This window comes from Engystomops pustulosus, chromosome 1, assembly GCF_040894005.1.
Source record: "Engystomops pustulosus chromosome 1, aEngPut4.maternal, whole genome shotgun sequence".
NCBI lineage: Eukaryota > Metazoa > Chordata > Amphibia > Anura > Leptodactylidae > Engystomops > Engystomops pustulosus.
This window is the reverse complement of record NC_092411.1, coordinates 192,930,369-192,948,005: the sequence shown is the minus strand read 5'-3', so window position 1 is coordinate 192,948,005 and position 17,637 is coordinate 192,930,369. Positions and strand designations below refer to the sequence as shown.

General features: G+C 40.7%; 2 protein-coding genes across 8 annotated transcripts in view; one reads left to right on the top strand and one right to left on the bottom strand.

The window, feature by feature from the left end:
• The first annotated feature begins 290 nt into the window (after positions 1-290).
• Positions 291-13,319, top strand: GRSF1 (G-rich RNA sequence binding factor 1). Of its 2 annotated transcripts, XM_072116742.1 has the most exons (11): positions 553-692; positions 1,528-1,714; positions 3,033-3,186; positions 4,382-4,537; positions 4,967-5,155; positions 6,020-6,158; positions 6,742-6,923; positions 8,447-8,568; positions 8,711-8,849; positions 10,464-10,550; positions 12,768-13,319. In XM_072116742.1, exons 3-10 carry the CDS (start codon positions 3,117-3,119, stop codon positions 10,511-10,513), a joined length of 1,047 nt encoding a protein of 348 aa, XP_071972843.1. In that variant the 5' UTR covers positions 553-692; positions 1,528-1,714; positions 3,033-3,116; the 3' UTR covers positions 10,514-10,550; positions 12,768-13,319. The 2 variants fall into 2 exon arrangements, with proteins under 2 accessions (XP_071972834.1, XP_071972843.1); XM_072116733.1 differs by lacking the exon at positions 1,528-1,714 and having other exon boundaries at positions 291-692.
• A 1,665-nt stretch (positions 13,320-14,984) lies between these two features.
• RUFY3 (RUN and FYVE domain containing 3) overlaps positions 14,985-17,637 on the bottom strand; it is a 66,993-nt gene continuing 64,340 nt past the window's right edge. For 5 of the 6 annotated variants that reach the window (XM_072116651.1, XM_072116659.1, XM_072116692.1 and 2 more), the window contains 2 exons: positions 16,710-16,784; positions 14,985-15,723 (listed from right to left, as the gene is read on the bottom strand). In XM_072116651.1, the coding sequence (XP_071972752.1) occupies positions 15,580-15,723; positions 16,710-16,784 (219 nt within the window). In that variant the 3' untranslated portion in view covers positions 14,985-15,579. The remainder of the gene's footprint in view (positions 15,724-16,709; positions 16,785-17,637) is intronic. The other variant, XM_072116667.1, reaches the window with a different exon arrangement.

Genomic DNA, 17,637 nt, shown 5'->3' with positions numbered 1-17,637 from the left:
TGTGCATAACAGTTTCTTGCTTTCCATTTAGCTGCAGGCACCATACTGATACAATCCCCAGTAAAATCTACTTGGGATTTTGCGTTCCCTACTTTAGGTGCTGGGGTGGCTGATGCCAAGGTCAGGTGACCTGCACAATGTCACCAGAATGCGCTGCTCCACGTGACAGCCGGCACTATCCGCTGGCTGCACAGCCCGTTGTATGCCGGGAGAGGAGGTGGAGTCCACCGCAGTAAAGTTCTCTGATTGGTTCAGCGCACGTACAGGAAAAGGCAGTCCTTCTTCACGTTTTTGGTGCTTTCACTGATTTGTCTACGTAAAGCGATGGCCGCTGGGAAATGTAGTTTCCATAGCGTTTCCCTTTTACCTATTGGTCAACCGTGGAGCGGTGCTTGTTGGGAGCTGTAGTTCTGTTTCCTGTTGCGGAGCCGTGCTGTAGTCGGCTGGTCCTTGGTGAGCTCCCCCTGGGTTTCCGGGAGCGGTGTTTGCCCTTCCTCTGCATGGCCGGGAGCTGCAGGATCATCAGCGCCTCAATAGCGCAGCTTCTGCTGAGGGGCCAAGGCCGGGGAGCTGCACGGCTGTGGAGAGGAACGCAGGAGCTGCAGAGCTGTGTGTGGCGGACGGGGACACTGTGGGCTCCAGCACAGCAGAGCAGAGGGCTGCACAGGCCTTACTGTACCAGCAGATACCAGGTGAGGGGCATGGTGCCAGGCTTGTGACTGTTGTGGCCTCTACCCGGTGACCGGGTGTTTACCACTGAACTCTATGGGCTTTCTAAAACCTTGAAGGGTTACACCAGCCAATCCCATGCTGCAGCCAGGGTGTCAGTATATTTGTCATGTGATCTCATTCTGGAGTATTAGTTTCAGTAAGATGTCATGTCATTACATATCATACACTTAGAAGCTTTCTATAGAATGACAGCAAGCTGAGATCTAGAAAACCATGAGGAATCGCATGAGGGACTGTGTGTGGGTGACACTTTAGTGAAGGGGTTAAAGCTTAAAGGGGTATTCCAATTTCAGCAAATTAATGTTAAGGTTTTTATGATAAAAAGTTATACAATTTGTGTATCAATTTCTCATGGTTTTCTAAACTCTTTTTAAACTTTATAGCCGGCGCAGGGAGGTACGCGCTCGGCATTTACCATGCGCGCGGATCTCCTTCACTTCCTATGTAGCCGCGCGCATGGTAAGCGCCGAGCGCGTACCTGCCTGCGCCGGCTATAAAGTTTAAAAAGTGTTTTAAACCGCAATACAGCGGTTTAAAACACTAACAAAAATAAGCTCCGGCACCAGCTCACCCTGAGCTGGTGCTCGGTATTTCCATCTGAAACCTGCCACTTCAAGTGGTAGGTTTCCTTTAAGCGTATTATCCCTCCATAGTTGAAGAACAACTGCAGGTGGTGCAGCTTTGTGGTCCTTAGACCCAAGGGTGAAATCTCCTCTTCTCTACATGTGGACACTTCTTTTCTCTGTCTTCTGCTCACTTTTTCTAAATATGAATTATTCTCCCATCAAACATTAGCCTTTAAGAGACGCAGGGGACAGGAAGAGTGTGAAGACACGGCACTAAGCGTTGTGCAAAGTGATAGGTGTCCAGCGACTGTAGAAGAGGACTTCCCTTGAACTATAGAGAGAATCCAGACCAGCATCAGTTTACCGCTACCTGCAGTTGTTTGAGACACAGAGAAGAAAAAGATTTTTGTACAGAGGTAATAAGATTTGAAAATAGAAGGTATGGGGGAGGGTGACAAGGATGTCACTGGGAGATTACCAGCAGTTTTGACCATACAAAGCTGCAGAAGTGTTTGATAGCAGCCCTGGGTACCTTTGTAACTTTGTGTGTAGCAGCAGGACTGTCAAAAATGCATTTAATTCTAGAATGCTAGCTGGACTTGAAGCACTGGGGGAGTTTCCTAATACTGCTATAGTTGATAGCATTCAAAACTGCACCCCCAAGCATTTGTCTAACCCAAAGCCTCACACCTCTTGGACCTAAAACACACAAAGTAATAATTCTTGACGCTTGTACAGAGAGTTTTACACCTAAAAAAAAAAACCTCTTGGGCAGATAAATCATCCTGAGGGTTTTCTCCTCTTTCTGTCAGTCCTGGTCCCGATAAAAGCTAACCGGTGCAATTCAGCATTGGACACTGATGCTCTGGTTACATGACCTTACACAGCGTCCAAGAGAAGTCCCTGCAGAGGGATCCTGTGATGTCACTGATAAAATGTCACTGGGATTCCCTAAGCCTAAGGGTGAGATGCATGCAGGGAAGATGCAATATGCATCCTTCGTGTATGTCTGGGTATACAGATCACTGATTACAGTGAACCTATGGGATGTTGCTATAAGCTCGCACTTATAGAACACACAAGATATAGAACTGTTTTTAAAAATAGCTGCAAGTTTATCCAACCCAGAAAACATCTGGGGTCAGCAACATCAGTCGTAGTCTGGGATGTCAGGCACAGTTTATACTGAGCAGGAAGCTTCATCATCAGCAGCCATAGTCTGGTCAGAGGACTGGTGCCGCTGTTAACCATGTTCTTATTTGGGGTGTCGCTGTCACTGTCAACCATAGTCTGGTCACTTGGTCGGTGGAGTCAGCCATAGTCTGGTCTAGTTTGGTAAGGGGGAGAGGTGATGGCTGTCAGCCATAGTCTCGTGTAAGGGGTGGTGGGGGAGACGCTGGCATCAACCATAGCCTGGTCTGGGGTGGGGGGTGGCTATGGCTGAAGTTGGCGTCCGCTGATGTTGGCGTCAGCCTTAGTCTGATCTGGGAAGGGGAGTGGGGGCTTTGGAGTCAGCCATAGTTTGGTCTATGGGCGGGAAGGTCCTTGGCGTTAGCCAATGTTTGGGTGGGGGGCGCCATTTACATTAGCCATAGTATAGTCTGGGTGGTGTTGTTTTGGTGTCAGGCTTACAGACAAGATTTGATGGTGGAAATGTAGCTGTACATTTATTTATTTTTTTAGATCCTTTATCTACTTATTGCCACTATACACTATTGCTTTCTTCTTTGACAGAGTCCGTCCAATTCACATGAAAGTGAAGAATATTTTGATTTACCAGAGTATGAGCCAAGGCCTGTAGACCAAGGGCCTAGTAAGATGTTTATTGTACGTGCTAGAGGGCTGCCGTGGTCATGCACTGCAGAAGATGTGCTCAATTTTTTTTCAGGTATGTTTTTTTTTTTCCTCCAGTACTGTTAAATATGTGTAATGTACAAACTGTTGGCCAACATTTATCAAAAACTGTTCAAACTACACAGGGTGCTCCAGATTCAGGAATTGTGGCATGTGTTTTACACGCAGAAATTTGTGTCGAGTATAGTGCAGCCACGATGTGACACATATGTGGCGCTGACACTTCTTGAATTCATGTGCAAGCAGTTTACACATAAAAGAATGTACAAAATCTGACAAAAAACTGGCGCAAGGTCCTTAGTAAATGTGCCCCTTTAAAGGGGATTGAACAGCTGAAAAGGGATCTCTTCTTTAAGCTTCATATGCTCTTGTTTTTTAGAAAAAAAAGACTTAAAAAATTAGCCTGAGGCTCACCAAAGGAGTCTGGAGCCCCTTGGACAGCGCTTGCCTATTTCCAGCACCAACATAAACAGTGCAATTCACAACAACCCCATGCTATTAAATAGAATGGCTCCCAGCAGTCTATCCCTCACTGATCATCTTGTTATCACCTATCATGTGGGGGATGGAAGGTGGGTAATTGATATTGGTAGGTTAAGCACCCAACCCCTCTCAAGGAAATGTTTCTAGTTTAGTGGCCTCATATCTAGACAAATTCAAGTATTGGGACCCTGAAAGTTGCTAAATCAAACTTACATTGCCCCTTCTGATTCGAGAAGAGCCACTCACGCAGCGGAATAGAGTGCACAGCCAAGGTCACTCCAACATTTAATACCTCTGAATCTTCCCCTTCACATCACAAGTATGGGATTTACCTCCCGTATACAGTCAGTAAGATTTCCCCCCGGGCTTTCCTTGCTGAGGTTGCTTGCTACACTGTTTAGGTAATTTCTGGCAGCCTGACATGGAATGGGAACTATGCCGGGGATTTCTCTACAGCAGCATAAGGAGTGAAACACACTTTTTATCCAGTCATTTAGTACAAGTGCTGCCAGCATTACGAATTATATTTTCCTGGTATTGCTGTTGTAGAAAGAGTCAATCGTTCAGTGCATTGTGTAGTGTGGACTGGAGGCTGAAGATGAACGGAGATGTGCAGAGAGCCAGGTGTTGGTAGCCAATATTTTAATTTGGCTTTTCCTGTTAGGGCCCATCTTTTGTATTTTGAATAAAGCTCCTTATATATTTGTCCCCTCTAATGTGTTTTTTTTTTTTTTTTTTTTTTTCAGGCTGCAATGTACGAAGTGGCGCAGATGGTGTTCACTTCATATTTAATAGGGATGGAAAACCACGAGGAGATGCAGTCATTGAGTTTGAGACTGCAGATGACTTGGTAAAAGCATTAGAACACCACAAAAAGTACTTGGGACAGCGCTATGTAGAAGGTAAGCAACCTCTGCTCTCCCTCCTGTGAATGCTGTGGCTACTGCAGCGGCCACGTGACTGCCGACCCTTGGAGTCTTAGGACTGCCTGAGACGGTCCCTTTTTTCCTGGTCAGCTTTAAACCTCCTCAAAGTCTCATGCGTCGCTCTTTTAAGTCACGTCTATGTTTTACCCTTAAACGGCAAGTTTACGTGTTATACCTGTTGTTGCATCTTTTAAAATTTGCCAAGGGAAAATGAGTCATTCATCAAGATCCCTGCAGCTGATGTTCAAGATTTAATGGAATTGTCCAAAGCAATTGATTATTTTACATACATATTTTAAACCACTCTGTGTTCACACATTACAGGTGTCCTTTAATTGAAATAGAATTATGTTTACTATAAAACATTATTGTATTTTTTTCCCTAAAACTTGATTTGTTTTGCAGTGTTTGAAATGAGCCAGAAAGATGCTGAATCTTTGCTACAGAGACTGCAAGCTCCAATGTCGCCCACTGCATCCTCCTCTGTGTCTCAGGCTGCACAGTCATTGGCTGGTATCCCAAGCGATGGCACAGTGCGCCTCCGGGGTCTTCCATATAGTTGTAGTGAACAAGATATTGTCAATTTTTTTTCAGGTGAGTTTATTTATTTATTTTTGGGCAGTTTTTCAGTAACTACTCTTCAAACGCAAGAGTGCTTCGTTATAGTTCCTCATCAAAACTAAAAGACCGTTTTGCCTATTTTGTCTTCTGCAACAGCATTCTAGAGAAAAGGGCACACAAAAGATTACAGCACAATATGTAACTTTGAAATTTTGGATTCCCAATCCAAAATCAGATGGTCGCAATTATGGCTGTGGTCTCGCTGCACCAATTAGATAGAACAATAGAAGTCTATGGGTTACAGTGTGGTGAGCACACAGTGGGGCACATTCACTTACCCATCCAGAGGAGTTTCCGAAGGTGCATTGTCCGACAACAATGCACTGTGCTGCGATTCACTATGATTGTGCACCCGATATCGTGCATGTGTTGCATCCCTACTCAGGTCTGCCGGAGTTCACCTTCTTCTTCCCGGTGTATGTAATTAAATTTCTTGCAACACAATTTTAATCTTAAATTGCACGCTCAGTCCGAATCAATCCGACGGCCTGCCCCCCCCCCCCCATTTCTGCGCCAAAATTCCCTTCTAAATACCTTTCCCAGCAGCGCAAATCCCGAATACCATGAACCGTCCGATGGAAATGCGATCTGCGGACCCTTAGTAAATAAGCCCCAGTGTGTCTACAAAAGCCCCGTGTTTTCATGCTTTCTGTAACATCCTACTTCTGGATGATCAGGATGATGACAATGCAGCCTTTCCCCACACTGTCATTTTACAATTCAGCTGTCGCTATAATAAATCAAAGCCAATCCTAAACTGTAGAGAGCAGGGCTGTGTACATAGAGATCCAAAGTGCATTCAGTAAAATAGTCTTACTAAAATGCATGTCTTTACAGGTCTAAGTATAGCCGATGAAGGCATAACATTTGTGTTTGACCAGAGAGGACGCAAGTCGGGGGAGGCATTCGTCCAGTTTATTTCGGAAGAACATGCAGAACAAGCACTTTTGCGACACAAGCAGGAGATAGGCAGCAGGTAATATGTTATGTACATTTGGCACAGCACACCACTATTGAATTCTGTGTATCATTTGAGGCTGGATGTCACTTAGCGCCAGGTATAAATAAGCAGAATGTTACCTTTATCTGTTTGAGCTTTTTCTACAGATGCCAGATAGGTGCATCCAGCCTACCAAAATGTTATCAATTTGGTCGGCATAAAACTGCTCAATGGACACAACTGTTATTATGTACAAACCCATCCCAAGTCATCAGGCGTCAGCATTTTTCCATGTTTACTTTTGCCTAATTTAGTATTACTTTAAATATGAAACACAAAGGCAAAAACGTGTCATTGTATCATTGATGATGCTGGTAGAACTGACCATGAGAGGATGTTGTAGATATTACTCCCTGGACTCTATGGCCAGACAAGATGTTCACATGCATTCAGAACTTTGAAAGCAAGATTTCTTAGATTTTTTTTTTTCCTGTGATCAAGAGTTGAGGTCACATTTACTCCAGGATACATTTGGAAAACAATATGTGTTTTGTGTCTACTGAACCTTAATCTTTATGGACTTTTGCATAAATATTCAATTTCTTTTTACTTGTTTTAGATACATTGAAATTTTTCCAAGCAGAAAAAACGAAATTCAGAATGCTCGCTTCCTTGTTAGAAGGAAGAAAGGAGTCTCTTTTGCTCCAACCATGAAAGAACTTTATGACCCAGACATATCTGTCAGTAATGACACAAAAGACCGACACCAGGACATAGTCAGTGAGAACAATCACATGAATGGTGAGATACTTGTCTCTCAATTTCAGTATACTGTATCTGCAGAAGAACTGTATAGTTACTGTATATACATAACTATAAGTGAACCCGAGTATAGCCGAGGTACCTAATTTTAACACAATAAAACTGTGAAAACCTATTGACTCGAGAGTGGGAAATACATTGGTCACATCCCCGCTGTAGTGTACAGCCTGCCTGCCCGCCCCCTGTAGTGTATAGCCCGCCTGCCTGCCTGCCCGCCCCCTGTAGTGTATAGCCCGCCTGCCTGCTCCCTGTAGTGAAAAAAAAAAATGTACTCGCCTTTCCTACGCCCCGTCGTAGGTCTTCTTCTTGCTTCCAAATCTCTGGTGCCTTTTTGGGTCCTTTTCGAGTCTTCGGCCGGTACACAGAATGAAGTCACATTGCTGACGCCATTGTTTGTGAGCCTCCAGCATCGCGTGTGTACCCAAAGATCAGCGAAAGGACCCGAAGAGGCACCGTAGTTACGAAAACAAGAAGAGGACCTATGGGGGGCGTAGACTCGTGTATAATCCAAGTTAGGGTTTTTCAGCACAAATTTTGTTCTGAAAAACTCCACTTATATACGAGAATATGTACGGTAACAAGAGGGGGGGGGGTGATTTAAATAAAAAATTAGCATCTAATTCAACTTGTATGAACATATATGTATAGGGCTTTGATGATGCAGAGGGTACATCCGTCTTTAAGCATACCTCAATAGATAATACTTATTCATATTAAAGGGGTATTCCGGAAATATCAATGTCTGATACGAAAACCCATAATGCTATAAATATATGCATACAACAAAGCTCAATGTCATCACAAAATGGAGCTTAAATAGTTTGAAATGTAACTGCCTACTTTAGAAAGCCAAGTATCTCAAAAATGCCTGACACAGGATACCACAACTCCCATGATTCCTTAGTTTTCAGTAACAGCTCCTCCCTTTCTGCCCAATAGACTGTGCTATGCTGTTACCAAAGTAAAGGCAAATGAAATATGCGTTTCTCTCACTTAATATAGAGATGTGTAACCGCCATCACTGCACATTACCTGAGCCCCACTGAGATGGTGTTTCATATTGTTTTATACAGTATTTTAAAGACACAAAATTTTTGTGACTTGTATCACTACCCTTTTTAATGGAATTTTTGATGTGTTTATTTTTTTGGATGTACACAGCCCTTAAATGCAATTTTGACATGGTTTATTTTATATAATGACAAATATCATTTTAACCAAGGTCATTACAAAAGCGGCAATAACCATTTTGAGTGTTTTCTTTTTTTATTAACTGTACATGCTAACTTATGGGGGAAAGATTTATTTTTTTTTTTACTAAGAGAATTAAATGTGATACCTTGATAATTTTTATACTATACTGCCATACAGACACAGATATACAGTATGCAGTAAGACATAAAACTCTGGATTACAATATTACTACACTAAATTTTATATAAATTGCTGAATCTGGAAAAAGTGACTTGTATTCTTCTTGTTCTTCTATTTTCTGCCTACAGATTATGGGAAGGACATGCCTGGAAAGGCTGTGGATGCCAGTGAATTCCCAGGTGTATCACCAGTGCATGATATTCACATTCGAGGACTTCCTTTCCATGCTTCTGGCCAAGATATTGCAAATGTAAGTTAATGATGGGCACTTGGTCTACTCAGGTGCCTGCACTTGCCATTGTTTTAAATGGCAATTCCAGGTGTGGGCCAGTAAAGCTCCTTCTGCTTGTTGGACATTATCATGTACACTAAAAATTACAATTTTTTAACAGTTTTTCCACCCTGTGATGCCATTGAAGATAAATATTGAATACAGTGCAGATGCAGGCGGGACCTCTGGGGAAGCGGTAGTAAGATTTTTGACCCATGAGGATGCCGTAGCTGCCATGGCCAAAAACAGATGCCACATGCGTAAGTCTGGCTTCAGTTAACCTGTTAACACAACAATGTTCTGATACAATTAAGAATATGTAGCAAGCAGTATGGACACCAACGTTGCTTTAACTCCTTAAAGGGGACCTGTCACACCCGAAAACCCCCCCCCCCACCAAATTAGCTCCCCCCTCATCCTGTCCCCAGCCCCTTTATATTTAATTTTTATTAAAATTGTGTTTGCATACTTAGTTTTAAACGATCCGACCTCTTATCAAATAAGAGTTTGGATCGTCGTACAAGTCGCCCTAGCAGTCGGCCGTATTCATTAGAGGGCCGGCGACACCCCCCCTCCACGCCCCTATCAGTTAGGGACCTGTGAGAATCGCTGACAGCAGCGCATGTATTGCACAATCGCTGCAGGCTCCAATATCGATCAACAAATTCTGCACCCTGTATACTCTGTGGAGGAGGTATGAATAGGATAGCCTGTGCGCATCGCTGTGGGAGAGTCCACCCTCACCAAAATTGTATTCCACTCTTCTTCCTTTAAGGGTCCCAAATTCCTCCTCCCAGTGCCACCTACTTCTGTCAGGAAACCCAAGTAATTGTAAATCTAAAGTGTGCTACTACACAATGGATTACTGCATAATCCGCTCGCTTCTCGATTAACTGGTAGATTACATATTCTTCCTCTGGTCATCCTCTTCCTTCCCACTATAATTGTCCCTAAAGACGTGTTTGATTTCTCATGTCTAGTTATGTCTTTTTCCATAAATGAGCTCATCTGGTCACCTGTCGGCTCCCTCTCATACAGTTGAGAGGACACATTTTAAACAGCTCTAACTTCTCTAAAGCTATAAAGGGGAGAACCTCCCTAATACATACAATGATTGTTTTCATGAGACTGTCAGGAATTGGACACTTCCATAAAAATTGCATTCCCATATGTAACTTTAATATTGAATATCTGTGGATTTGCCATAGTTCAGAAGAGTACCTCCCTTTAATTATGGCTTATTTAAATTTCAAACCGACTCCAGACTGAAAAATTATGCTAGGTATTATTTTTGGGGAAACGTAGTATTTATATGGTATAGATCTTAAGCAATAGTCCCCGGTTATTGTATGCAAGTAGAAACTTTTAGGGAATATCAGCAGAGCTAGCACACAAATGAACAAAGCAAGGTATGTACAGGCGGTCCCCTACTTAAGAACAACTGACTTACAGACGACCCCTAGTTACAAACGAACCTCTGGATGTTGGTAATTTGCTGTCATTTAACCCCAGGCTACAATAACCAGCTATAACCGTTATCACATGTATCTGCAATTAAGCTTTAATGTTAATCCTGATTCTTATGACAACCCAACATTTTTAATATCCAATTGAGACCAAAATAATTTTGTTTGGGGTTACAATGATACAATATACAGTTTTTGGACTTTCATACAAATTCAATTTAACAACAAACCGGGGACTGCTTGTATACAGTTTCTCTGTGTTTTATCAAGATTTTATATCCTTTGGTAAAATGTGGTGAACACGCATCTAACCTTTCTAATTTATGACATGTTTTAAAGTGTTTGTTTTTTATAGTGAAGTCTGTTTGTACAAACTACATAATTTAGACAAAATCTTTTCCCTTTTAGACCAAGGATACTTAGAGCTGTTCCTGAATTCTTCACCGGATGGTAAATGAGGGTTGTTTTGGTAGTCTTGTTGCGCAAGTTATAAAGGTATTTCTAATGTCACTTAAACTTGCCTTTTGTGAATTGTATATGTGAACTCGTACTTGCCTTTTCCGGCGCTCCCTTTGTCCCACCCCACGGTCCCCTGTCCTGGGGCCTGGAAGCTGAGCTTCCGTCCCCTGTGAACAAACAGTTATATATGGCACAGAGGGACCACTATGGGGGAAGAGATAGGTACGAGTTTATTATTATTATTTTTTTTATGCTGCCTTCTTATTACTCTCGGACAACCCCTTTAAAGAGGGCCTACCTATTTCCATGACATATCTGATTAAGTAAGTTTACCCATTGACAATAACACCAGTAAGGAAGATTTGGTATTGACTAAATTGTGTAAAGGTAATAAAGTACATCGTAATGGAAAACAATATTTTATTGGAAAACACTGTACTATTCCTTTGCTCTTGTGTGTGCTTGCTTTATCCTTCTTAAAGGGGTTTTCCCACAAAGGAAAGTTAGGCCCTATCCCGTGTATAGGGCCTAACTTGCTGATCAGTGGGGGTCTCTGTGCTGATACCCCCCAAAGATCGTGAAAATGAGGGGTCGGACCCCTCCTCGCTCTGTCAGATTAATGGAGCAGAGTGCTGTGCACGAACGTTCTGCTTCATTAATCTCTATGGAGCTGACAGAGATCTTGGAGCACTGCGCTCAGCGTTTTCAGTCAGCACCTTAGAGATTAAAGGAGCAGAAAGACGGACCCCTCGTTTTCGCGATCTGCAGAGGTCTCAGCACTGAGACCCCCACTGATCATCAAGTTAGGCCCTATCCTGTGGATAAGGCCTACCTTTCCATTGGGAAAACCCCTTTAATAATGCCATTTAGAATCCTAAACAACACAAATGGCCCCAGGGTGTCCTACACTCACCCAAACACACTGTTATATGTTAAACCAGTATGCTTCCAGTCTACAGCAGTCAAGGTTTTTTGTTAATAGCTCTACAGCAAATGGGCCTTGATAATGGACCAATAAACCATGGATAGCTGCTTCTGACTGGTGGTGGGTCAAACAATCTACTTTACTGAAGGTCTGGCAAAAGATTATTTCTCACATGTATGTGCCCTTAAAGGAAAACAACCACTTAGTATACATAAAAACATACTACAGATACTCCCCTCTGATCCTCTTCATTCTGATCCTGGCGCTAGTCTTCTTTAATGTTCACATGCTGGGATTGCCTAGAAAAAAAGAACAACAACTTCTAATTGGCAGCTCGGAGCGCGGGGACAAGATGGCTGGCGCTCCAGGCTGCTAAGTATGCAAGCCCTCGCAACTCTCTCTCTCCCACACAAGGGCATACATAATTAGCAGCCTGGAGCCCCGGACATCTTGTCCCCACGCTCCGAGCTGCTAATTAGAAGTGTTTTTTTTTTTTTTGTAGGTGATTTTGGCATGTGAACATTAAAAAAGACCAGCACCGGGATTTGAATGAATGAATGGGAATGTAGTTTAAAAAAAAAAAATATATATATATATATATATTACACACCAAGTGGATGTTTTCCACTGCTTACAACAGCTAGGTCGATAGGGGGGGGGGGGGATATTTGTCAAGCTCCCCATTTATTCAGTTTAGTCATATGGTCCCTTGGCAACAGTCATGGATCTCTGCCCAAGGCCTGGCTTCACACGGGAGAGTTTGATCAGTCAAACTTGCAGCGTGCGTTTTCCAGAACACTGACCAAAGGAACTGAATTATCAGAAGAGTAGAAGATCTCCTTGGCATATGCAAACATCTGTGTTAGGTTTTTTTTTTTGCTGTTTTAATCTTATATTCTTTAGTTGTTGGATGGATTCAATATACACAAAAAAAAAGCATAATGCACTCCTATATAAAGCCTACACAGCTCCATACTGCATGAGCCTTCACTGGTATAGCAAATTTTAAAATCTGCATTGTGTCAGCTCTTTTCTAAATGAGGCCTGCTACTCTGTTTTGCTACACTGATTATAAACATACACTTTAAAAAAAATTCTCAGTTCATTTATGGTTAATGGCTAAATAAATCCTTTTCAACCATTTTGTTTCTGTTGTCACTTCTGTGGGTTTATTCATATGCCATCAGGGGAAAGCTGAAAGGGCTTTCGTGGGGTTTACTTTGAACCATCTATTCAGCTATGTGAAGAGGAGACTCTGTCATCGGCTCTATAGGAAGATACATGTTCTCATACCATTGTGTTGACACCATCATGTCTTTTTGTTCCAGGACCCTCAAATATTTTCTCCACTTCCTGACGTTAGACTGTGTAAACACCTCTATTTTCTTTTAAATGGCTGTTCAAAAGATGGGACCTTTTATTTTAAATACGTATATATTTGTTACCTTGCTGAATGTAAGCTGAAAACTGGTACTAAATCAGCCGATGCAAAGACTCCTGAAGAGAGTGCCAACTCAAAAGTACCTGCTGGTCTGGAAGAAAAGTGCTTGGAGTGGATACAAATCGCAAGCCAAGCAGCATGTTCTTGTTTCATCAAAGTGCCTAAGATAACAGTGGGAGTACAGTTCCCTTGGAGAGAAGGGAAACCATAGAAGGTGTACACAGACATTTACATGTCCGGCATTGTGCCCATTTAGATGTGTAGACAGACACCGGTACAGTGAAAGGGGCACATGTCTTATTTTCTCCTTGTGTAAGAACTTCTGTGTGTGGTGGGTTCATTTCTTGCATAGTTGATTTGCAATTTGTTCTAAATTCATGAAAAAAACAGTTAAATTTGTAGAATCTTTGGGGGGAATAAAATGGAATAAACTATGAAAGTGTCCAGTTTGCATTTTTTTTTCTATGTACGAATTTGAAAATTCTGAAGCTTCACCGTCTGACACTACTCATTGTCCTGTTCCCTGACAAGACTTGGAGGGTTTCTATCCATACTCCCTGCCCCCGGACACAGATGGTGGGTTATTTCTGGCCTTACTACACATTATTTGCATGTGCGGTAGAGCTTGTACTGTGGTGGTTTTGTGCAGTCAGTCACACAGTTGATGAAATAAGAGCCACAGTTTAATTAGCTTTTTGTAGAATTTATTTTAGAATTTCTCATTACATACAATATACTCAGAGCAGCAACCGAGACATCCCATTAGTGCAACACAAATGTCAATAGCTACATCTTCATTCAGTGTATTCCTGATGCAACATACCATGGTTCATAATGACACTAGCGGGAGACTTTCCTTATGTGTTGCCCAAATAGTGACACAACTTAGTGCTTTCTTTGGTTGGTAGTTGTGTACTATGGTAAACTCCCATACAAGTATATTCTCGGGTATTGAAACACTATGTGCGCCTTAATGAAACACATGAGGCAAGTTTCAAACAGTATTAAGTTTGGGAAATACAGACTATAGGTCGGCCCTTTCTCCTGGACTTCACAGTATGCAGAGACACAGACGTAGCATCATCTATGATCCTGTGCCCCATAGGACTCGCTGTCCTGAAAACATGTTTACAGCATGAAACCAGCTTTGTCAGTCTAAAAGTGTACAGGTTTTATCACAGTGGCTGATAAATATTTAGACCAGTTGTTCTAAATTTATTCAACCAATTATGGACCAGAATTTTATTACAATTAGTCTTTTAACCAGTTGGATAAATTGAACGATAGATGTGTCAAATGATGGTGGATTTTCTCACAGTCAATTCCAGACCACAATAGTAAATGTGCCCCAATGTAAAGATAATAAAATGGTGATTGTTCCCAGTAAGATTACGTGAACACTTATTTTATTGCCATAATCGGGAAAACAAGATTAGTCAGTCAAAGTGTGGTTTTCCCATGAAATTGCGGTAAAATACACATCTTTGAATGTAGTTGATACAACAGTTGTTGCACCACATTGACCTCAAGGGGACATTTTACCAGTGACGGGAAACTATAAAAATTTACTACTAACAAAGCATATTTAGACTTTCCTTACTTTTGTTGCATATATTTAGGGTCTAGAATGCTCAAGACCTGGCAAGAGTTTTCCAAAAATATATAACAAATTGAACTGCCACATGCAAAAAGAATTTAGGGGTTGGCCACTTACATATGCACACAAAACTTGAGGGTGTGTGTGTTAATTTCCCAATATACATCTATAAAAAGTTCTGCTCTGCTTTCTTGATATGTAAAGTAAAGCCTCCTGTCTTTTACCTCATCAGCCAGACATTCCTGTCCATAAAATGGCTCCAGCTGGAGGGTCATGTGATCTCTAACTGGTGATTGTTCATGGACAGTTAGAGATCACATGACCCTCCATCTGTGGCCATTTTATGGTCAGGAATGTCTGGCTGATGAGGTAAAAGACTTCACATATCAAGAAGAGCAGAACTATTATTACATGCATATTGGTAAATAAGTTAATATCATGCACCTGACACTTACACACATTACAAAAACATGAGGTAAAGTGGCCAACCCCTTTAAAATTGTTCAAGCTCTAAACTATTGGCTCTAGAATTTTTTTTTTTTTTGCCTTCCTTCTCATCCACACTTTTGGCAAAGTCTTGAATAGGAATTCTCTGTACATACTTTCCCATGTTCCAGCCTTTTGACACGAGAACAGGCAGAGACATTATCCAGTTACTATATTCTCTAGTATGAGAGACTGATGAACTATTCATTTTTTCACAAAAAAAAAAAGTCAATGCAACTACACATAATCGCATCCCACATTTCAGCAGCAAAAGTTTTCTTACACTTCTTTCACAAGAAAAACATGGATGTCAGCTATTATTATTGCCTATCCTGACTTATAATACCCCCCCCTTACAGCTTTCTGCTATAGAAATCCCAAACAGCAATTCCCGTAGCCACCAAAAAACTTGAACACAGAATAAGCACAATCTCATATCATTCAAGTACTGCACTTGCCCTGATAAGCAATGGAGAGGGGTGTGCACACCCATCTTCAGATGAAGAACATGATATTCCAGTTTGGCAGATAACGTCGTCTTTGATGTGGGTCTGATCAGGGTGCAGGACTGGCATCATTTCCAGTTGCTATGCAAGTTCTTGTAGCGTCTTGGGCTTTAAGATGGGCTGCTACAATATTGCTGTATCAGTCTCTGGTAACACAGGTTGCACACTCTTTCAGGATGGATTGATGATGGAAGAGGAATTTCATTAGATGAACAGGTGGAGCAGAATATCCCACCACAATTCTTGCATTCATTCTGTAGCACAGAAGGGAAAAAGTATTACAAAACAACATTGTTATAAGGGCTTGTCCCAAGTTTTCCCTTAAGGACGCAGCCATTTTGCAGCTTAAGGCTCAGCCCCATTTTTTGGATTCTGACTTGCATCGCTTTATATGGTTATAACTTTTGAAAACTGCTACTTATCAAAGCGACTCTGAGATTGTTTTTGGGTGATAAGTTTTGTGTTTTTGTTTACAAAAAAAAAAAAAAAGAATAATGCTGAATTTTTTTAAAAAATTGCCATTTTCAAAATTTAAAATCATCGCATTTCCAGGCAGATAGATTTACCACCTAAATAAGTTGCTGAATAACATTTCCCATGTGTCTACTTTACATTTTCAAAGGGGTCGGCGTGTGGTCTTTTATCCATGGGTAAGGATTTATGTACAAACTTCTAATAACCTATTGTTCTCAGCTATATATGAGCATTATTACTGGATTATTTTCTTTCTCCTTCCCATATATACACAGCATGTAAATGTTTGTTGTTTCACTTGATAATTACATAAGAATAGATTTTGATCTGTACCCTCGCCGTTTCTAGCCAGGGATATTATCCCCTGAGCATATGTCTAAGTGTAAAAATACTTTTTAAAATATATGCACAATAAAATTGATTTTTAAACCTTTGTACAATTGAATGTGGTGGATTTTCCCTTCTTTGGTTCAGCAATTGTTCATATATTCCACATTTTTGATGTGACTTTCAATATTGGCAGCAACTTTTTGCAAAGGATGTGATTGTTGGGTCTCTTCTTACATTTTCATAATGCTGGATAATTTATTTTGACGTCACGCGGCTTACAAATCGATTATTGCTTTAACATATTTTCAGAATGGACTATTTTGGGGATAAATACAGTTTTGAGTGAAATTTTTCATATTTAACATCAAAAACCCCCCTATATAATCAACACATTTTCAAATCTGCACCCCCCAAACTATCATAATTAGATAATTACTTTGGTAAGCAGAATGCTTGATTCTTCTCGACACAGCTGACACATTTGTAGGATTCTCCTTTCACCATCTTGTCCCTAATACAATATATGGATAGAAGAAGAATAGATCAGTCAATTTTTTTGCGGTAAAACAGATAACAGTGCATTATTTTTTAACCTCTGTGGGACTAAGCCATTTTAAGGCTTTAGGACCAAGCCTGATACTTTCTTAAATTTGCCCTGTGTCATTATAAAAGGTTATAAAACTTTGTCATCTTGTTAATCTACCATTTGATTTAATATTGCTGGGCTCCCGCTGTGATCTCCCGGACGATTATCATGACGTTGCTAGTTAAAGTTTATATAAGTAAAAAAAAAAAAGTTATAAAAAATAAAAGTTTAAAACATTAAAATAAAAATATAAAATGTCACTATCCCCTACAAACACTAAAACACACATATGCAAAACCCCCCACATATTTGGTATCGCTGCGTCCATAACAATCTGTATAATAAAACAGAATAGTTACTGGACTTGCATGGAAAATATAAAATTTTTAATTAACACCCTTAAAAAATGCTCTAAAAAGTGATATAAAAAAGGTTACAACTCTTGATGCAAAAAATAAACCCATAACCAGATTTACAAGTCAAAAAACAAAACTTATGCATCTGAAAAGATGGTGATGTTAAAGATTTTCTCCAAATTACTTTTTATTCAGCAAAATTGAATAAAATACACAAAACCCCCAAATATTTGGTATCGCTGCATCCGTAACAATCTGTATAATCAAAGAATCGTTACTGGAACCGCACTGTGAACCCTAGACAGAAAAAAAAAACTTCTGAAAAAGATCATTTTTAATTGATATCCTTTTAAAAAAATGTGCTTAAAAGAGTTTTAAAAAATGTTACTCACTCCAAAATAAGACCATTAAAAAGAACATTT